The sequence below is a fragment of the Euprymna scolopes genome, chromosome 18 (assembly GCF_053919585.1).
Source record: "Euprymna scolopes isolate OS-2025 chromosome 18, ASM5391958v1, whole genome shotgun sequence".
Taxonomy (NCBI): domain Eukaryota; kingdom Metazoa; phylum Mollusca; class Cephalopoda; order Sepiida; family Sepiolidae; genus Euprymna; species Euprymna scolopes.
Window position 1 is genome coordinate 101,463,301 of NC_136499.1, and position 23,855 is coordinate 101,487,155.

The 23,855-nt window shown below is 32.2% G+C and overlaps 1 protein-coding gene across 1 annotated transcript in view; it reads left to right on the forward strand.

Annotated features, from left to right (window-relative positions):
• Positions 1-20,521: 20,521 nt before the first annotated feature.
• The window catches only part of LOC145297721 (glycosyltransferase family 92 protein C33H5.2-like), a 78,576-nt gene continuing 75,242 nt past the window's right edge, over positions 20,522-23,855 (forward strand). The window contains exon 1 of the mRNA XM_080143933.1: positions 20,522-20,650. Within this exon, the coding sequence (XP_080000059.1) occupies positions 20,589-20,650 (62 nt within the window). The 5' untranslated portion in view covers positions 20,522-20,588. The remainder of the gene's footprint in view (positions 20,651-23,855) is intronic.

A 23,855-nucleotide genomic window follows, 5' to 3' on the forward strand; every position in this document is an offset into this window, starting at 1 on the left:
CACCGCCAATAACGTAGAAAACTCGATAATCTAAGTGAAATGATACCTCAAGGTCTCTATCCGTGTGCATCACTAATTTCATTAAGTTAGAAAGTTAAGTTTAATAAGTAAATAACTGACTAAAGAAACATTAGTCTATCTCCCCGAAGTCAATTCTCTTCAAATAAAACCTTAAAGAAAACTCAGCAAATGTCTCCTTATGTATTACTTTCTGCATATAAAAAAGGAGCTTATTGTATCACAACCGCTAGACGAAATGGCAATGATGAAAAGAAGTGGCTATACAAAAAGAGATGCCAAATATAGAAAACTCGAGAATCTAAGAGAAAGGATAATTCATGGTCTCTGTCTGTGTGCATTAAGTTAAGTTAGGAAGTTAAGTTTAATAAGTAAATAACTAGCTAAGGGAACATTAGTTTCTTTCCGCTAAGTAAATTCTCTCCAAATAAAACCTTGAGGGAAACTCGGCGAGTGTCTCTTTGTGTATTACTTTCTGCATATAAAAAAGAACTTTATTCTATGGTAACAAGAGACAAAACGGCAATTACAAAAAGAAATGACTACAAAAAGAAACCCAGTATAAACAAGCTGCATGTAGGTATAAAAAAATTTTTTTATTTTGTTTGAAAATGTTACGAGACGTTGTTTTCATGGTTTCAGCAAAGTTTCCCGAAATGCAACAAGGTTTTAAAACTTGACTCTTTAAGTATGCTTGCCAAAAGTTGGACTCTTTCAAAAAAAAAAAAAAAATAACAAGGTACATTTTTTTTCATGACGTTATAATTCTTAAGAATTACCGGTTCTTTTAATGGTGTAGTTTAGATTATTTTATTATTTCAAAACTTTTATCTGTTAAAAGAGTGGACCCAAGAATTTCTGGACACTTGCCGAATGAGGAATAATTATTGCAGACTGAAAACAATCTTCTATTTCTTTTATCTGTTTGCTTGTATACTTCCGGCTGTCGCATGAAGAAACTTTTTTTGTAACCAGCCATATTTAAAAATATTGCGGGTAGGGGACTTAGTCGCTATTTTAAACTGTAAAGGAGGAAGCCTAGTCATTCCTCCTCAACATGAACGAATATTTGAATTTGACCAAAACTTGTAAACACAAATCCTTATGTAAAAAAAAAAATGTGGGTAAAAAATATATATTGGGTTGGGAGGGATCAATTGAAAACGAGTGACATAATGGATATGAATACAGACTATGGAATCGGCATCTTGTCGCCATTGTTGTATTTTTTTTTTTTTCTTACATATGTTTGAATTGTATCTTTGTTGCTAATATTATAACTTGAATATTCCCATATTTTTTACATTGCAGAATAATAATACTAACATATCCGACCCTTTTCTTTTCTTAAAGTAGCAAGAACCTGCTTATATATACATATATATATATATATATATATATATAATTAATAATTATTCTTTTTATAACTACAGACACTAGTGTCTCATGCTTACGCAGTTATCAGTGTAGGAGTAATAATTCCTGCAAGTCATGAGATTCGAACCCAGCCATGAAGCCATCTTTTGCTCTATTTGCCAAGCCTCTACCTCAGTGCCACCAAACAATTACCATGGCAATAAAGGAAATTAAGAACTATTAAACGTCGAATTCAGGTGAATACATTTTGACAATCCAGAGTGTTCGCATGAGTGGAAGTCATAAACATTGCATAGGCGCTAGTTGATTGCCTTAGTTATAATTCTGCAGACAGTGCCCATCCTTAAGTATTCTTGAAGGGACTTGATAATTATAATTAAATAATTATTATTCTTTTTTTTTTTTTTAGTATTCGGACAAATAATCAGGATAAGAAATAAAAAAAAAATCAGAAATTTTTGAGGTATCAGACAGAATTGGTATCGGAATTGGAAAAAAAAATGTGCTTACTTTCCGATGCCGCCAAACGATTCTTTTTATTGTTTTCATTTGTTAAAAACTTAATTTTCCATGGCTCATTTTTATGATAAAATTATAAATAGTCATTGATTGTAAACTCTTAGTAAAACTAAAATCTGTAGAATACTTCACAAAAATAATTTTTGTTTGCAAAAATGCATGCACTTATTACATAGGTTTATACGGTAATCAGATCCTCTCCGCTCAAAATAAACTATCTATATCCAGAAATTTAAAAAGAATCAGAATCAGTAGTTGTATCAGATTCGGCAATTTCAAAGAGAACTGTTAATTATATCGGAACCCGTAAAAGTAATGGAATCATCTCATCACTAATATATATATACATCATGGACTCTCCTGTCGATTTCAACGTATGAAGTCTTGACAACCTAAACATGTTTAATTCGATGTACCATGCTTACATCTATCCAATCGTAAATGGCATCCAAGTCCTGCAAGAGATCTGCAAACAAGCCCACAATGGAGGCAAGGATGAAGCTTGTGCAAATGATTGGCTGGGATACTTGCAGATGTTTTGGTTCTTTCACATCTTACGTGCAGTTGGTAAAGTTCAGTTTCAGAGAACTGTCTGATGCCCCTCTGACAGGCAGATCTCCATTCATTTCGTTGAGAAGTAATTCATTCAAAATCATGAAAAGAAATATTTGTACGTCAAATTCCTTTTCAACTTGTCCTTAAAGCAAAGCAGAGGTATACCCACATTCTGCTGTTCACTGTTGAGTTCGCCGTACATCACTTGCTTTGGTATCCGGTCGTCTTCCATACGCAAGACATGTCCTGCCGAACATAGCTGTGATTCCATCAAAAAGCTTTTCATTCCGCCTATACTGCAGCGTGTGAATAGGTCCGCATTAGACATCCGATTGCTTAGGGTGAAGCCACAAATTGTTCTAAGGCAGTTTTTGTGGAAGACATCAAGCTTTTGGATGTGATTGCCATAGACTGTCCATGATTCTGATCCATAAAGCAGCAACGTTAGCACAACTGCTTTATACACAATGCTTTAGTTCTTAAGTTATATATATTAAGTTTATAAATTAAAAAATATATCCATTTTGAATTTGGAAACAGACACATCTCACAGGAATTCATTTTTATAACATGAATAGGGTAGTCAAATTAATTAAGGATAGGAAACTAGATCTAATATCTGTAACATTATTTCTTCTTAAGATTAAGGGAGGTGCTATTTGATCAACACTGCTGGGGAGCCATGATTTAATATACTGTTTTGTTTTTAAAATCTCTGAAACAGTGTTTCATGGCAAGCAACTGATGGTCCCTTAAATTAACATTAGTACTATAGGGAATTCGAGAGAGCAAGTTGATGTAGTGATTGCAGGTGATTAAATGACTTACTGATTAAATAGTTTTCTAATGAATGATAAAAGAATATTAAAAAAATTAAATAAGTTTTTGTTTATATAGTTTTAAAGGTTAAAAAACTCCCAAGACTATATATATATATATATATATATATATATATATATATATATATATATATATATGTTCCAGATTAGAAATATCCAAAAGTAAAAATGCATATCCAATTAAAAGAGCAAGACATTATTTTATTGAATTTAGATAATCCAAATTTCCATAAGCGTTTTATAGTCATTTTGTTTATCTAAATTGGAGAATAAAATATATGCACTCTTTAAGTGAACATGAAGCTAACATTTATTATAATAAAGAAAAATTTCATATAACAAAATACTGTGAACAAATAAAGAAACCAGTTAATTATTAAAGTGTTCAAATTATTGGCCATTGTTGTCTATGAGCAGCTGACAACGCTTACTGATTGAATCCAAAAATGTTCTTAATCAGTTCAATTGGTATGTTGACACATCCTCTTTCAATGGCTGTTTTCAACTCATTCATTGTAGCTGATATTGTCATGTGAGAATTATGTCTACCCCCCCTCCTTACCTTCACAAATACATGGGGCTTAAATCCAGTGAGCCTGGACAGTACTCACTACTTCCTCTTCGTCCTACCCATCTGTTTGGCAGATGACTATCAAGATAAGCTCTTATGTCATGATAATAATGATGAGGTGTGCTGGAACAACCATTTTTTATTTGTAAACATCTCTTGGAAATGTGACATAGTATATTTTTCCTATCTGGCCTTCGGGCCAAGATTACAGTGCAGCATCTGTTCTGATGCTACACTTCACCTTTTCTGTCCTCGGTCAGTGGAAGAGAAATCCTTCATAACCGAGACAATTTAAATTTTTGTTTCTATCCAGAGTACCTGTTTTTGGGAGACTGGCTTTTTCCTACATTAACCGACATTCTCAAACTCTGCCCTCGTGGGGAAGCAAGTAAAAAAAAAAAAATTAAGATAATTTGAACAGTGTATTGAGACACCCTATATATATATATATATATATATATATATATATATATATATATATATATATATATAAAAGTGTCTGTCTGTATGTCTATCTGTCTGTGTACATTTCCCCACACAATAACTCAATTTTCAGTCTACAGACTCGAAATTTGATATACAGGGTACTGAGATTTAAGAAAATCTTTGTAATCCGTTTCCAGCCAGAAATTTGGCTGTTAAGGGGTCAAAGTTCAACGATTTGAATCTTTGAGAACTCTACCAAACACCTCCACTAATTTTTGGTGTAAACATTTGAAATTTTAGATATAGGTTCCTTGAACATGGATCTAACTTAATAACTTGATTTGAGCCCAAAACAATAAATGTTAAGGGGTCATAATAGGGGTCAAAGTTAAAAAAAATTTGACCTCTGCAGTCTCTACCAAATTACTCAGACACCTTCTGGTCTAAACATTTGAAATTTTACATAAAGGGTATTCAGAGATAGGGCAAGCTTTTTAATCGGTTTGGGTCGAAAATTTGAGCTACCAATATATAAATGTATGTATGTTTGCAAGTCTGCCTAAAACTTTCGAGAGAGGTGACGAATTTTCACAAGATCAGTATCGCTTTGAAGCTCGACCCTTCAGACGACAAATACCGAAAAATTGGCTAAAAGCATTAATTTCTTCATCCGTAACTGGGCACTTTTCTACAGGTAGAGGTCGCTTTTTTCACCAGCAAAGACGTCAGATTTTTTCCCCGTTCTTTTCAACACACACCTCCAAACACCCGGACAACGCCGGGCATGCATGCTAGTATATATATATATATATATATATATATATATATATATATATATATATATAAATTCAAAATATAACCGTTTACTGACCAAACAAGTGCAGAAATCTTTTGTCACTAAATAAACATTTATTTATTAAAATTAAATTCAATATTTCGATTAATAACAGAATCTTCATCAGGAAATACAGGATTATCTTTTTTTTCTTTTATGAACCATGGTGGTGGTAATGCTTGGCACGTTTTCCTTCAGATGTTAGTGAAGTGTAAGGTTTCAATGCTCTACGTAGCTGAAAACACCTGTCGAGTGTGTATTTGTTAAGTAATATATATATATATATATATATATATATATATATATATATATATTACTTAATTGTTTGGGCGATCAGGTTTCTATCCTGGCTTGAGTTAGTTGCTTGTCTAGCCACACTGATGAGCTGTGAAACAATGAAACAGTACTGTATGTGGACGACTATAATGCTCCTTATCTTGAGTTTAACATATTGAGAAGTGATACACGAATTACCATTAGTGTATAAGCGATGCTCTTTGTGTAAACAAATTGAGCTTAGGTATTTTGGACGATGTCAAAACATCGTTAAACTCCCGACTCGATCAGCAGCCGCCGATAGCATAGTGGTTAGGAGCCTTGACTATCGTACAGGTGGTCAGGTTTCAATCCTGGCTTGAGGTAGTTGCCTGTCTAGCCGCACTGATGAGCTGTGATACAGTGAAACAGTTCTGTATGTGGATGACTATATATATAGTAATAAAATTAAGCTGAAAAATAAATGTTCAATTGTAAGTCAAACCTATCTAAATAAAAACGGCTCTACCCGGTTAAGAGGAGCCAACAATAAAATAAGTTAAGAAGATTAAGAGTAAAGTTACATAGGTACTTTATCATATTATCAAGTCATTAAGGATTATAGAAAGATAAATAATGGAGAAACCTCTTTAGGCCATATCATTTCGAAGCTATATGCTTTTCATCAGAAGAAGAGAAAAAGCCGGTAAATGTAAAGGTAAAAAGGCAATACATTCAGATTTGAAATGGAAAAATTTTTGTGATTAGAATTGGAAAAAAGAAATTATCTTGGGGGGGGGTAATATGAGAGAAGAGACAGAAAATTTTCTTTTGTTTTTTAGCTTTTCTTGTTTTCAAAATATGCAAAGATATATATGCTTGCTTACTCGTCGATTTTACTTCCCTTTTTTCCTCGTGTCAGAGAAGTTCTGCCATGTTGACCAAGTCCGATGTTCATTGGCCATCACTCTTGATCCATTCAGGTTTGAGACCGGTATTCTTCAAATCTTCATTGACGCAATCAATCCATCTTTTGTGTGGGCGGCCTCGAGGATAAGAGCCAGGGATAATGATGCTCTTAATTTTTTCACACACTATGATCCATGTGCTGAAGGTGACCATACCAGTGCAACCTACTCCGCAAAAGAACCTCCTCTAACCTATGTGTAAAAATATCTCAAATATGCAATATTTCGATTAACAACAGAGTCTTCATCAGAAAATACAGGATTATCTTTTTTTTGGCCATCACTCTTGATCCATTCAGGTTTGAGACCGGTATTCTTCAAATCTTCATTGACGCAATCAATCCATCTTTTGTGTGGGCGGCCTCGAGGATAAGAGCCAGGGATAATGATGCTCTTAATTTTTTCACACACTATGATCCATGTGCTGAAGGTGACCATACCAGTGCAACCTACTCCACGAAAGAACCTCCTCTAACCTATGTGTAAAAATATCTCAAATATGCAAACATATATTTGCTCCATAATATATACAAATTTAAGGTGACCATGTAGTAAAAATATTAATATTATTGTGAAATGGAGAGATGATGTACTAGGCTACATAAGTATATCATGAAGGGAAACAGCCCACGAGCGACATCTATAATATAAATCTCACCTGTCTGTTTAAATGTATGTATGTTTGTATATCTGCCTAAAACTTTCGACAGAAGTGACAGATTTTCACAAGATCAGTATCGATTTGAAGCTCGACCTTTCGGACGACAAATATAAAAAAATTGGCTAAAAACATTAATTCCTTCACCCTCAACTGAGCACTTTTCTACAGGGAGGGGTCGCTTTTTTGCCGATATTTTCAAAAGTCATCCTCTCTTTTAGATTGACTAGCCTTAATTTAAACCTTCGCCACTTCCGGTTTGGCGATGGACGCAACGGCAAAGACCTCACATTTATTTTCCATGTTCTTTTTCTCCTCCGTGGTACGGGTTCGAGCCTGCCTGCCTACTACCACTTTTTTTTTTTTTTTTGATCAACACATACCTCCAAACACCCGGGCAATGCCGAGCTTCCAGGCTAGTAAATAAATATAATAGAATCTACTAGCTGGCCACTCGGCATTAACCAGTTGTAAAATGCACTTAAATATGATATTTTAATCTATGCAGATTGAGTCTTTATTATTATAGAGACAATTCTCGATGATTATATCTCATATTGTACTCAATATATTGTAGTGATTTCAAAAGTAAAAGACATAAAAATGACTTGGGTGCCATCAGCTAGATTCGAAACCAAAACATATAGCTCTCCAGCATTTGATCTATCATTTGATCTATCATCATCCATCCATTTAACCAAACGTTCATTTCGATGCATTTCTTCCGTTTCGACTGATGCTGAGGATTTATGTTGGGATAATTCAGCCAAAAAGGGCTGACCAATCATAATGAAACCATTCGTACGTCTCAAGAATATGCAGTTTATAGTTTTAAATAATTTTTTTGTGTGTTTGTATATATATATATATATATATATATATATATATATATATATATATTCCTGTATGGTTAACATCACAGAATGATAGTACTTGAATGTTAATATCGGTTCCAATTATGATTATATACTATAGGTATCTCCACAAATGCAATAATTTTCAAAGACGGTAGTCTGTTGGTTCAAAGTCATGCGAATATGGTGGACGCTATATAATTTCTTAAACTTATTTTTCTAGTAGGTCTTTGTTTTTGGGGCCAGTGGATGGTCAAGAATTTTTATGATGATGGAGTATGCTTCACCCATAGTGTTTTGTACTACAAACTCAGCTACACTACAGATGACAAATCTGATCGAAGGTTTATCAACAAATGTTTAATCAGTAGAAGCAAATTAAAAAAAAGACGTTTTCCATAGAATTCTATGTTGTTTTCATTTTGTAAAAAAAATAACAAGATTTTTAATCTGAAGAAGATCCTTGGTTACGTCAACAGAAACGTTGTCATGAAAATGATAGTCTTGTTCAAATTAATTGTAAATTGTCATGTAAAATATTCCAGAATATAAATAGTAAATGTCTGTGCTATAAGTCAATTATGTAAAGAACAGTTGTCTATATGTATATGTGTGTGTGCGCATTTGTCCAGTTAAAAGTAAAAAAAAAACAACTACAAGACAAACAGCCACAAAGTTAAAATATTAGTGATCAGCGTTTCCTCAAATGAATACTATCTAAAATTTAGAAGAAATTAATCATCCTTTGAAGATCAACTGGGTCAGGTCTTGTCCAGAGCAGGTGGGTGAGTCATTTGGTCTTCAACCACTTTCAATGCTATGTACTAATTTGCAAAGAAAATGCTTATTCCCCGAAGAATCTTTTCTATGAAGGAGAGTTGTTCGTGTGTGTGTGTGTGTGTGTGTGTGTTTGTATGTGTGTTTGTGCCCAACTAAAAGCTAAAAACTACAAAACAAACGACCACAAAGTTGGTTAATTCCTGATTGGCGTTGCTCTGGATGAATAATATCTAAAATTAAATAATTATTCATTATTTGGGGATCCATGGGGCCAGGTTTCGTCAGAGGGGGTCGATTTTTCAGCCATTTCTAATGTTAGAATGTTTTCTGGTTATCAATCGATTTAATTCACTATTCTGAAATCCTACAATAATTCCGAGGATAATCACTCTCCCTAAGAAGTAATACTTAAAAGTTGGTATACTTCCTCACTCATTGTTATGTCGTCCTCTTATCTCGGTTTACACCGTTGCTAAATATTTCATAGGATTTATTTCTTGTACACATCATTTTATCATTTCGTTGTATTTTAACAGTCATTTATTACTCATTCCATATGGAAATAATTAATGCTCCCTTGAGTTTCGGTTTTCTTTGCTTCCATCAATTTGATCAATTTAATTGGTTGTTTAGATTTCACTTTTTAACAGAATTAATTTTCAAACACTTTAAGAATTTATTTCAAGATGGCGCCCATCTGTTGCAGTATGTATTGCACGTTTGACGACATCAATTAATGAAAATTGGGTTTATTTATTTACAACCGTAGACTTTATTTAAAACAAGTAAAGAATATTTATACATTTTTTTATACAGACAATAGCATTTTTGTGAAAAATGCACAAGGGCATATGAAGGAGTGAGTGAGTGTGTGTGTGTGTGTGTGTGTGTGTGTGTGTGTGTGTGCATACATGTGCATTATTGAGCTCTGTGATTGCGTGAGAACATTTTGTTTAATGTCATTACAGAGTTAATTCAGTGACTGTACAGTTCGTTGTTCATGACATTTGGAAAATTTTAGTTTATCTCTATAAAGCTGTTTGATATGCAGAAGTTGTTCTATAATTAGGTCGACTTGTGTGTGTAACCAAACTCAGAGTGCATTAGTGCCTTTCCGTTCTTATCTGATGCCAGAGAGAGAGAGCGAGAGAGAGAGAGACGGACAAGGAAGTTGATATCACCACCTATCGACTGAAACATGCAACTGCTGGAAATGAGAGCGATAACCGCACATGTGTCTAAATCGAAGCATTGTGTCCATGTGTCCATGTGTTCGCTATGCGCGAAACTACAGACTAATGTGTCTCCACAATATTCTCCTCCAGATAGCCGTAGGCTACAGAAAAAGATGAATGAAATGAACATGCAGATGTAGATGTGCTGTAGCATATGTGTGTACAAAAAAAGTTTAGAAAATGTCAAAGTCTGCATATTTTTACAAGAAAACTGTGAATCATGTGAATAGTGGGTTGGACAGAAGGAGCTTGTGGTACAGGTTCTGATCATCATGAGGTGGGCAAAAAGTAGGTGTAATGACTGGATCCAGGTTAGGTGTGGTGATGGGTTCTGAATTAGAAAAACATTGCAGGAAATGCTAAATCAAATGATCTTTCCAAGAAGGCTGGTTTGACATGATCTTTTGTGATTGAGTCACGTTTGCTATTGTGGTTGATAACAAAGTATTGTTAGAGCATTCCAACACTAGATATGGTCCACCATAAAGCAGCCATAGTGGTCTGTGTATTGAGTTTACATGAACAAAAACATACAGGAGTGAAGATCAGGTGAGTAGTACTGTTTGGAAATAACAGAGCATGGTGGAGTATAAATCACTCATGACATTGTGAGTTTCAGACAGGCTGCATAACTATGGCGAGTTGCAGGTATGAATCAGTCAACTGTAAAAAATTCACTGGGAAGGTGAAGAGTGGTCCCAAAAAACATCTGCTGGTGTAGTGTTCAGGTTTTCTTTAATAATAGATCAGAGTCCTAGAAGAACAAGTGGTTAATGTTTACTCCAGCGATGCAGTTCATGCTGGGCTGACAGGGCAGCTTTGAGTTGACGATGGAAGTGTTCTACCATTCCGTTAGTAGAAGGGTGATAGGCAGTTGTTGCAATGTGGGGAATTCTGAAAGATTTTATTTAGTGAAATCTTGAGAAACTAGTTCCAGAAAACCATGAATACACGGGCATTGTTTTTTGTTAAGCCAGTGTGTTGGCTTTTCAAAACCACATCTGACCTTATAAGAGGAGGTGAATACTCATTAAGAATATCGACCTCATATAAAGGATAACTTCTATTTTATGGACGTTAGTATCTTTCAGGGAGGTGTTGTTGCCTTTGCACATACAGCCGGTTTTGTCTAGGCCACTCTGCTAATTTTTTCAATACAATCACCACCATTGTAGATTATTGCGTATTATTGTGTAAATAAATTGGAACAAATACATTGGGGATATTGCCAAGGCTGCTGCAAAGAAGTTGATCTCCCTTTACCATGCTGGAAAATTATTCGCACCATATATCTTTACAAAGCCATAATTTGCCCATGCCTCTATTGCTTAGACAATGTCCAAAAACGAGTCTCCAATCTAATAGGTCCCGCACTATTGACCAAGCTTCAACCTCTGTCACATAACTGCAATGTTGTACTCTTGTGTCTGTTCTATAAGTACTTTAATGGAATGCAATATAATGAACTGATAGCACTTATGCCCTGTGAATGTACATACTCCCGACTAATCTAAGCAGCAAAATTCCACCCCTTCACTGTTGTGGTTCCTAGATTTTAGAAAGCGTTCTACTCTAACAGTTATTTTTCCTCGGACTGCCAGAGTTTGGAATTTTCTCTGTGTTTCTTGCTTCTCTGACTGTACTAAGCTTTAGAAGTTTAAATGTAATGTGAACAGATATCTTTCTGCTCAACTCTCCACAGTCCCTTGTTAGACACGATCCCAAACAGTTGACCCTTATATTCCAAGTGGCAATATGCCTTGTTTAGGATAAAAAAGAGAGTACAAAAATTTAGTCGCAATAGATGTGATTGAATTTGAACTCGATAGATGCGATTTGATAAGCGGGGACAATATACTGTACATTTGCCCAGCGTTTTTCAACCTTTTCTTTTTTTGCTGCAACGCACAGCAAGAAACACAGTTTACATTCGTGACTCATAATACTTAGGCATAATGAGATAAACCCTGTTAACTGGGTTAATTTATTCAGCATCGACAATTTATGTACATGTTTTTTTATGCTTTGCATATTGCTTTATTTTATATGAATAAAATATTACTTTGAGAATAACAAATCTAAAAGAAATTTCGACACAAATATAAAGTACGTTAAAAAAATAAATTTAATGAGATGAATGTGCTTGTTTATTGATAAGCAGTTGTTTCCAATTGGGAACACAAGAAGACAATGCTACACGCATATAACGTGCAGTGTTGGGCCTGTTTCTGTCCTGAGTCTTTAATTGAGTTAATGTGGAACATCCCAATTCACACACAGCTGTGAAAGGTAATAATAATAGAATACCCTTTTTTTTTTTACTTTCCTCCCCACGAGGGCAGAGTTAGAAAGAAGGTCGCTTTTTAATGTGGGTGGGGGGAGGGAAACCGACTCCCCCCCCCCAAAAAAAAAACGGGCACTTTGGTTAATAACAAAAATTAAAAAATCTATCAGTCATGAATAATTTCTCCTCCATTAACCGAGACCAAAAAATGAAGTGAAAAAGTGAAGTGTAGCACCAGAACAGATACTACACTTTGATCCTGGCCCGAAGGCCATGGAAATTCCTCATTGTCCTTAACCCAAAATGATCACAAATTTAATTTCTTGAAATTCCTTCAAGTCCAATGTAAACAAGTTCTTGTTAAGCCATCCCCTTAGATAATCCAAATTCTACCCAAGCTACACCATTAACGATCATAAAATTGTGACTCCCAAGCAATAAAAAATCGTTTTAAATGTACAGGAGCAACTAAAATTCAGTATTTCAACTTCAGCTTTAAATAACAAGTTTAACTCAGGACTTTAGAAACTACATGGATTTTTTATCCAAAGATTTTTCTTAAATAGTTAAAATTTCACTTCAGGCAAATAATTATTTAAGCTTTGAGATAAGAAAAGTTAGACCTGATAAAATCTTGAGTTTTAATTCTGTTTATATAAAATACAATACAGTACGATACGATATAATACAACATAATACAATATAATTTAATACAATACAGTATAATACAATATAATATAATATAATACAATATAATATAATACAATACAATACAACACAATACAACATAGTACAATATAATACAATACAATATAATACAATATAATATAATACAATATAATGCAATACAATATAATATAATACACTGCAATATAATATAATGCAATATAATATAATACAATATATTACAATGCAAAACAATATAATATAATACAATACAATATAATACATTGCAATAAAATATAATACAATATGATATAATACAATACATTATGATATAATACAATATGATACAATATAATATATTATAATATAATATAGTACAATATAATATAATACAATAAAATATAATATAATACAACATAATATAATACAATATAATATAATACAATAAAATATAATATAATACAACATAATATAGTACAATATAATATAATATAATACAATAAAATATAATACAATATAATATAATACAATATAATATAATACAATACAATATAATATAATACAATACAATATAATATAATACAATACAATATAATATAATATAATACAATAAAATATAATACAATATAATATAATACAATATAATATAATACAATACAATATAATATAATATAATACAATATAATACAATATAATATAATACAATACAATATAATATAATACAATACAATATAATATAATATAATACAATAAAATATAATACAATATAATACAATACAATATAATATAATACAATACAATATAATATAATATAATACAATATAATATAATACAATATAATATAATACAATACAATATAATATAATACAATACAATATAATATAATACAATACAATATAATATAATATAATACAATAAAATATAATACAATATAATATAATACAATATAATATAATACAATACAATATAATATAATATAATACAATATAATACAATATAATATAATACAATACAATATAATATAATACAATACAATATAATATAATACAATACAATATAATATAATATAATACAATAAAATATAATACAATATAATACAATACAATATAATATAATACAATACAATATAATATAATATAATACAATATAATATAATACAATATAATATAATACAATACAATATAATATAATACAATACAATATAATATAATATAATACAATATAATACAATACAATATAATATAATACAATACAATATAATATAATATAATACAATATAATATAATACAATATAATACAATACAATATAATATAATACAATATAATATAATACAATATAATATAATACAATACAATATAATATAATGTAAAATAATTCAATATAATGTAATATAATATGATATAATATATGATGAGAAAGAACACAGGACTATACACCCAAGATTACAGTCTCTCAATACATATCATTTCTAGATTTATAGCCAAAACCAAGCGGGTGATTCCTCCAATATTTGCCTACTCTGGCTATGAAGGTATTGAATGACTCTGCAGCTGGTTCCACATATTCACCACACATTGGGAGAAGAAGTGTGCTCAACTAGACGCAGCTGCCTCTTCCGATGTCGCTGTTTATCCAAACAAACGGGTCCTACAATCATTTTTCAAAGGAAGGATCTTGAGACTGTCCACACTGTATTTCCCATGCATGTATTTGAAAATGGCGTCAACAACATTCTCAGTTGTGGTAACAGTGTAAGAAACATATCATAAGTGGTCATCTTTAAGTCTTCTTTGCCACATTTTCTGAAAACTTTCAATATATTCAATATGTTGCTGCGCTTTTTCCGTGAAGTTTCATTAATCATTAATAAGGCCCAAAACATTAGTTAACTTATTCGGTTGAGAAGAAAGTTCTTGCAGAATTTTAAATTTTCAAATAAGTTTTCGTTATAACACCCTTACTTTATATATCATTTTAAAGAGCGTTTTTCGCTCTTTAAAATGTTTAAATTACAATCGGTTTAAAACAATTAGGTCTTCTTTTCAGAATGTTGAATACAAGATGGGAAAAAAGAAATTCAAACAATTTTTTAATTTCAATTCAAACTAGGCCGAAAAGCTGCTGAAACAACTCGTGGTATCAATGAAGCGTTTGGCCCAGGAACCACCATTGAATGCACAGCACAATCGTGGTGTTAGAAATTTTGTGGCCGCGCTGAGAGTTTTGAAAATAATGAGCCTAGTGGTCGGCCATTGGATGTTGACAACGATCAATTAAGAGCCTTAGTGGAAGCCAATCCACACACAATTGTTCAAGAACTTGTTTCTGAATTAAATGTAATATCTATGACGATTTCCAACCACTTGAGAGAGACTGGAAAGACAAAAAACTTGATAAATGAGTGCCTCACGAACTGAATGACAACCAAAAGGAACGTTGTTATAAAGTATCATCTACCCTTGTTTTATGCAACAAGAATGACCCGTTTCTCGACCAGATTGTGCCTTGTGATGAAAAGTGAGTTCTTTCCAACAACCAGCGATACTCAGCTCAGTGGTTGGACACTGACGAAGCTCCACGACACTTCTTGAAGCCAAAGTTGCACCAAAAGAAGGTCATGCTGACTGTTTGGTGGTCGACCGTTCTCATCCATTACAGTTTTTTGAATGCAGGTGAAGAAGTACTGTCAACAAATAGATGAAATGAATCAGAAACTTCGACAACAACACCCAGCATTAGTCAATAGAAAAGGCCCAATTCTCCTCCACGACAATGTCTGACTGCGCATTGCTAAACCAGTCCTGCAAAAATTGGATGAATTGGGCTACAAAATTCTGCCTCATCTGCTATACTCTCCAGACCTCACCCCTACTGACTACCACTTTTTCAAGCATCTTGACAACTTTCTGCATGAGAAATGCTTCAAAAACCTAAGCGATATAAAAAACGCCCTGAGTGACTTCATCGCCACCAGAACGCAAGATATTTATATTTTACTGGCATAAATACACTTGTTTTGTGTTGGCAAAAATGTGTTGATTGTGATGGTGCATATTTCGATCAATAAATGTTCATCTGAATGTACATTTTTATACGAAAGTGTGGAATCGCCAGGCAAAATGGTAATCCATATATCATGTTAAAAAAGCAGATAAAAAATATAAAGCCCAGTTCTCACTTCATACGCTAATAAATAACTTCGTGACAAACTTCTGCGTGATACATTAAATGGTTCAAATATCTGAACAGAAAATTTAAAATATTTTCCTGTTAAGTGAGCTTCAGGGTATGTTTTACAATCTACGCAAAATTGATAAAGTGCTAAAAAAAAATCAACAAATAAATATTAGCAAAACCAAGATAAGTTACTCTTCTACCTAAAAGTATTTAGTGATTTTAATCACTTTAAAACGGTTATTCCCCTTGAAAAACATATAGTGTCGAGCATTAAGTGACAACAAGAAATTTATACCTAAATATTAAAAGCTTTGAAAATTACTTAAAAATAAAACAAAATACTGTTAGAAACTCACTGAATAACATATATTTTATAACATTTATTTTATACTTTTTAAATTTTTATATTTTTAATTGTTATGTAATTGTAATATCTTTTTTTCTATAACTGTTTTATACATGTTTCACCATGATCACGTAAAATATAGTCCATTATGCCCTCACGCAGCTCTTCAGAGACAAATAAATATACTTAAAATAATAGCCATAAAGATCAAAGAGACAAAATAAAAAGATAAGATGGAAATTCAAAAATTTGAATCACTAGTAAGATTTACTCCATTTTTTACTAACCCTATACATAAACATATTAACTTTAATTTTAACCAATTTCAATAGAGTTTAGCTAGGTTTAAAATAGGATAGCATATACCTGTTTCAGTGAAAACAGTTTTGTAGAATGTCTTGTCTTTTATTTAGCAAATTGTTTATAAAAGTAAGCATATAGTATAATGCTCCTCCTCCTCCTCCTCCTCCTCCTCCTACTACTACTACTACTACTACTACTACTACTTTTTCTTCTTCTCCTTCTTCTTCTTTCCATTGGTCTGAGGCCGATGTTTTTTGACAGCCATCAATTTCAGTCCTTTTTAAAGGAAATCGCTCCAGACAAAGCGTGAAGCCACTTGATGTCAGAAGCTAAGAAAAAAAAAACTACTCCAAGATCAAAAACTAGTTAATGATGTGTTAGTAAACATTCTTACCATTATGTTAGTAACTGTCATTTCTCTTATTTTGTTCTCTAGTCCTCATATTCCATGAGCGATGTTTCTGACAAAGGGGAAAGAATTGCTGTTTTCTGGTCTGCAATCTATCTAATACTTAACATTGGCTAGTTTTTGACCTTGAAGTAATTTTTTCTTAGTTCCTTACATAAAGTGGCTTCACTGTCTGGAATGATTATCATAAAAACAAGTGAAGTATGCATGGTCCCCCGTGAGTGCACAGTGAACAAGGCATTAAAAAATTACTAAGTTCAGCATTTACCAACCCCCTATTTTAGCCCTAAAAGTCTCGAGGAGACGTTAAATCCTGGTGAAAATGAACAAACGGTGCAGTTTTACGCTGTAACATATGTAAATTTGAGTTCTGCACCATGCAAAAAAAGAAATGACTAAGTCCATCATTTGCTCCCCCCCATTTAGCCCCCAAAGTTCCCAAGGCCTTAACATATTTAAATTTGAGTTCAGCACCATGCAAAACTGCTAAATAGACATACACAGAAAATTTTGAACAAATATGGTAAAATAGTCCCAAAAATGGAGTGTTTTTATTAGCCCTAAAAGAACCCCTAGAACACACCCAAGAGTTATTATGAAGTATAGACAAACAAAATTATGTAGAAATCAGTTTCAGAAAGTTTATTAAAATTCAAGGCATCAATTTTTTTAATAAGCACAAAAGTGTTAATTTTAGCCATTTTAACCCGAAAGGCACCCCTAGGGGGGCAACCAAACTGAAAATCCGTTCTGTTACTTTTTTACTCATATCATAGTTAATATTTGTGCAAAATTTCAAAAAATTCCAAGTCATAGTTATTGAGAAAAGTGCGAACGGACGAACGGACGAATGGGTGAATTTACAGGTCCACCCTCCTTTTGTTAGGGGACCAAAAATAGAGAAAAAGTGGCTCTCTTTTTTTTCAACTAATTTAAACGGTATACTCAAACACACTGCAAAGATGTACATAATTTAGATAGCAAAATAAAATGTGTATTTACTTGTATGGTATTTATAAGTATATTCTCAAAATAAACTTCCTAGGAGCAAAATGTAGTATCTGTTCTGACACTTCATTTTCATCTTTTCTATCTGTGATCAGTGAAGGAGAAATCCTTGTAGATGTAGGAATTTTTTTCTTCTCTCCATTCAGAGTGTCCTTTTTGAGGGGGCTGGGTTCTCGCATCATTAAAATCCGACCTTGTATTTATCTTTATCATCATGAAGAGGCAAATAACTGGGGATTTATTAGTTTTCCTTGGCCTTTTGGTTTGAAGAACAAATCTGGTGATATTTTAAGTGGGACAGCCACTAGTGTAGATATTGTGACGACTGAGATGATTCTAATTTGTTTGTAGTGATTTCCATAAAAAAATAAGACAAAGCCCCCCCCCTCCCAAAGAAATAAAAATGATGTCAAACTTTAGACAAAAACTAGGTTTTAGTTGTTCCTACTTCTGTACATTCAGCCATCTCTTATAATAAAGTCGTAATCATTCTGTTTGTTTGTTTGTTCATAATTTAATTAATCTATCTATCTTCTTCTATATCTATCTATACTCCTATAAATTCGTTTCTCCTTTGTGTGTATTGATATTCATATTAAAAACCCTCTTTTCTATTTATTTAAAAAGAAAATACAATTTTCTTATATATGGGTTGTGGAATTGCATTCACTAGCAAAAGATCTAGCTAATTTGCATATTCTTTTAAATATTCATTTTAATTAATTCCCCATTAGTTGCTTCGGTTCTCTTATGGGATGATCATCTTTAGTTAACTATTACGTGTAATTATATTCATGCAGATATTCTACATGGTTTATACTTGCATAATATTTGCATAAAAGCTTACAGTAAACACAAAATTGTTTCCATATATATTTATGTATACGTACATATTTTTGTTTAACAAATTTTGCCTACCAAACTCCCCATAGAGTTTTTGGTCTACAGACATGAAACTTCATATATAAGGTATTTGAATCCATGCAAAACTTTATATTTGGGTTTTAGCCCGGAAAAATCGGTGTAAAAGTGTGAAAGTTAAAAAAAAAAATGAAATTTGCCAGGTGAAGGTCGAACGCCGACATTACAAATGCATAACGTAGTAGCTATTGGTTCATGTTTTAATTTTTAGCCTCGCAGTAGACATATTTTCATAGCCCAGTCATTGACGTCAGAGGCACAATATATACTGAGCTGAATGTTTTGGTTTCGATTCTCGGTGGTGGGCATGAGTCTTTTTTTTTTTTAATATATACTTTTTAAATCATTACTATATATTGCATCCAATTTATCTATCTATCTATCTATCAATCTATCTATAAAAGTGAAAATGTCTGTCTGTCTTTTCTCTATGGTAGTTAAGGAAGACTATTATACAGAAAGGCATTACTTTACATATTAACACTTTTTAATATATACATATGCACATAACCTTATGAACAGTTCATAGGGTCCAAGCAAAGCCGGGTGGAACTGCTAGTATATATATATATATATATATATATATATATATATATATATATATATATATATATACAAAAGGTACACTGTTTCACAAATAGATTTTAATACTGAAGACGAGCTTTCATATACTTTTATTTCTGCATCATTTCTATATATACTATTTATTCAAAAGGGATCAACATTCAAGAGGTTATCTCATTTACATATTACATTAAAGAACATCTGTTTTAATAATTAGCTCTAATTTTTTAATGGAAATTTCTAATAGAATTGGTTTAGAAATATATAACGTTGATTTATGTAATTTATTTTTAATTTAATTGCGTTTATTTAATTTATTTTTAATTATTAGTTTAACCAACATCAGCTGCCTTTAAAAACAAGCAAGTTTTCATTTAACCTATGCTATGAGATTTTATTTCCCTGTTTGAATTTCATAGATGAAGATGACGGTTTTATGCTTCTAAAATTCCAAAATATGGTCAATTTTCAGGAAAATCGTAACAACTTAAGATATTTGGTGCATTTTAAATAGTATGTGACTAAACCCTTCACATGACTATATGGTTTTTACTTAGCAATGCCGTGTGTGCACAGTTAGTCTTGTTACACACTTAAAATGGCCGCTGTAAAAATTTATAAATAAAAGCACCTATTTTGTGTTATTTGTGTTGACATTTCTTATCTGTTTCTTTCATTTAATATAGACTTCGAACCATAAACTTTATTATTGCTGTCCAAAAAATTTTCATGAAGTTGGAGATAAAGACACCATTCATTCAGCAGATATTCAAAATATTTTTGGGGAGTGCACGAGTAAATATCACTTTAATATTGGAAAAAGCAATTCAAAAGAAAATAATAGTTAAAAGTATAAAAAAGTAGGGGAACCTGGGGCAAAATGAGATAGCGGGGTAAAACGAGACACCACAGATAACTGAAACAGAGAGAGAGAGAGAGAGAGAGAGAGAGAGAGAGAGAGAGAGAGAGAGAGAGAGAGAGAGAGAGCTCTTTTGCGAGGAGTCTGATGAAGAGATCACATGGTAACGCCTTCCCGCCAACATCTACCATTGTTTTATCCAGCCCCGTACATCAAAAAGGGGTAAGTATTCAAAATTTATCTATTTTGATCTGTGACGAACTGCACTCTGAGAGTGCAGAAAGCTGGGTAGCCTGTCAAGGGGACTGTAGGAAATGGGCACACTACGACTGTGCAGGTCTAGACGAATGCAACAAGACCCTAATCTTCATTTGTGAGCTTTGTGAAGACTGACTTATTCAGACCAAGATCCGTCTCGTTTTGCCCCAAACATGGGCCAAAACGGGACAATACAGTTAGCTGAATAAATCATCTGTATTTCTTTCGAAAATAATTTATCATCTTTTTTTTGTTGTGGCATTGTTTTCCAATACTTTGAATGTTCAGTACACAGAATATGGTTTATATGTCAATGCTATCTTAAGTATCTCGTTTTGACCCAGGTTCCCCTACAAAGAAAAGCAATGAAAGGGATCAAAAAGTGAGAAGTGATTGAGTGAAGTAATCTCAGATTGGTGATGTTTTTCGTTTTCTCTTTTCTCGTATACATTTAAACACAATTCCATACATATTTTAAGATGGAAACTACATTAATGACGATTTATATCATTTTATGTTTCTGAATTTTTGAGATGACATTTAGTTATTCGTATTATTTGGATTCTTCGGACTACTGCTCTCATCTTGAGTGTCAATTTCACAACATTTCGTTTAGGTCGATGTAACCTCCGACATTCTCCAGGTGTATCTTGTTGAACTTGGGAATCTTTCTATCGAACCCAGTAATCTGCACGAAATTTCTAACGGAAACCTTTACTTAATCCAGGGGGGTAGATTAGATCTTTCCCGTTTGTAGAAAATGCAGTTGCGTGCAACCCACTTTTTTGTGATACTTGTATTGGGTAAGCAAGAAATGCAACCAAATTTCTAATAGGTCGAGAGAGGATATTTGGTACAAATGAACTTCTGTCTACATTACCTTGTCCACCAAGTTTCAATAATGAAGGTCCAACAATCTTTTAGTTTTATCGCCCGTTTAGTAATATACACAAATGAATATGATGTGTAAAATTGTCATAAACTGTACTGGATTTTGATCAAAATTTGAATAAGGATTCCAGACACAAGTTTTAGTATCATTACATCTTGATTTTAATATATTACAAGTTAGAAAAGCATTTCATCCAAGGCATGAAACTTGTTAAACAAAATGTTTTTACTATAGGCTTTAAAAATAAAGGTACAAGATTCAATTTGAAATTTATTTATCTTCAAAGTGCACTTTTATAAATTTTACAAAGTAAGGTATAAAAATTTAATTTAAATGGAATCAACAAAATTACCTTGGATTTATTTTATGTAATGTACATTTTGTTGCACTTTTAAAAAAAAATCATTGAAAATTTTATATCTATATCATTAATTGCTAGATGAAGGATAATGTTTTTAAATTGCAACAAAATGTACATTACATAAAATAAATCCAAGGTAATTTTTTGATTCAATTTGAATTAAATTTTTATACCTTACTTTGTAAAATTTATAAAAGTGCACTTTGAAGATAAATAAATTTCAAATTGAATCTTGTGTCTTTATTTTTAAAGCCAATAGTAAAAACATTTTGTTTAACAATTTTCATGCCTTCAATGAAATGCTTTTCTAACTTGTATTTTATCTTTTTAAGATTATATTTTAAAACTCTCCTTCTCTCTATTTCAGTTTGTATTTCTCCTCACACCACAACTCATTTTTGCAACCCTCACTTTGTATTATTACAGGTCTGAATATTCTCTCTGTTTCAGTTTGTATTTCTCCTCACACCACAACTCATTTTTGCAACCCCCTCTTTGTATTATTACAGGTCTGAATATTCTCTCTGTTTCAGTTTGTATTTCTCCTCACACCACAATTCATTTTTTGCAACCCCCTCTTTGTAATACAGGTCTGAATAATGAGAAAATCTGAATTTTTTTAAACAAAAACTTTAAAATAACTTTTTTAGATTAAATTTTTAAAAACTTCTTTCAGAATAGAAAATCTTTAAAATTTAATAAGGAATATATTTCATATAGGTTTCATTAACAAATATTCAGTACATGACGAGAAAAATAGAGATGAAAATTTCCAAAGGACTGTATAACTGGTTACGATCAATAGTAGTCCTCGCCAGTGAAAGTCTTTGTTATTGTTATTCTATTATTATTATTATTATTATTTAAAACATTTTGTGTCCTGCTCTTTCGCGTGAGGACGAATTATGGAAATAATATTTCGACGTGATGGAAAGATGAAAAAGGAACAAACTAAATTATATGTCCAGCAACGTTTCATCTTTATCTCAAGACTTCTCCGGAATGAATAATTTAAGGAAGAAAAAATCAAATTATTAATTCCGAGAAAGTTTTAAAATAAAGACGAAATGTTGATGAACATATAATTTATTTTGTTCCTTTTCATCTCTTTATATGTATTGGTGCCTGCTGAATGGCTAAGTGGTTAGAATCATTGTTAACTAGACTGTAGTAAGTTCCTGGCTTGATGCAAAACAGCCTGTCTGTGGATGACTATATAAACCACACCTTTTTGGGGTGAGCACTATGGTAAGTGATATCACCAACTATCATTAGAAATAATGCTGACACTTTGTCAACCACAAATAGAGACTTATCTTGTAGTTGTTTGTGCGCAAGAAGTGTAAAAAAAAATGAAAAGGATGAGATCTCAAATGTGGAGAATGTATATTTGGATGTCAAAGTTATTGAAGTTGTTTCAGAAGTTTTGTTATCTTGGTGTTACCATTGTAGGTGCAAGTGTGATAGCAATAAATAGCAGTGGATGGAGTAAGCTTAGGGAACTTCTGTCATTACTAACTAGCAGAGGTTTACCATTGTCGACCTATCAGGCATATGTGTACAATATGATGAAGTATGAAAGTGAAACTTGCTCACTAAGAGTTGAAGACATGCGTTCGTGCTTTTTGGACCCCACTTCAGTGAAGTCGACTAAAATTTTTTTCCCTAATTTAAAGCGACAGTAGGGCAGCCAGAGATAGGCAGGTAGACAGACATTTACCGTGTTATAAATAATTTGCATCCTAATGGGGGGAATTATTTTCTGTTTGTGAATTAATTTGGCCTGCCATTTCACAATAACGCCTCAAAGTTTACCTACCTATAAAGAAATTTTACAGGGTTAGATTCGTTTCGTTTCGTCTTGTTTAAAATAGTTACTAATTTATTTTCATTTTTTTGTACGAAAACGAAACGAA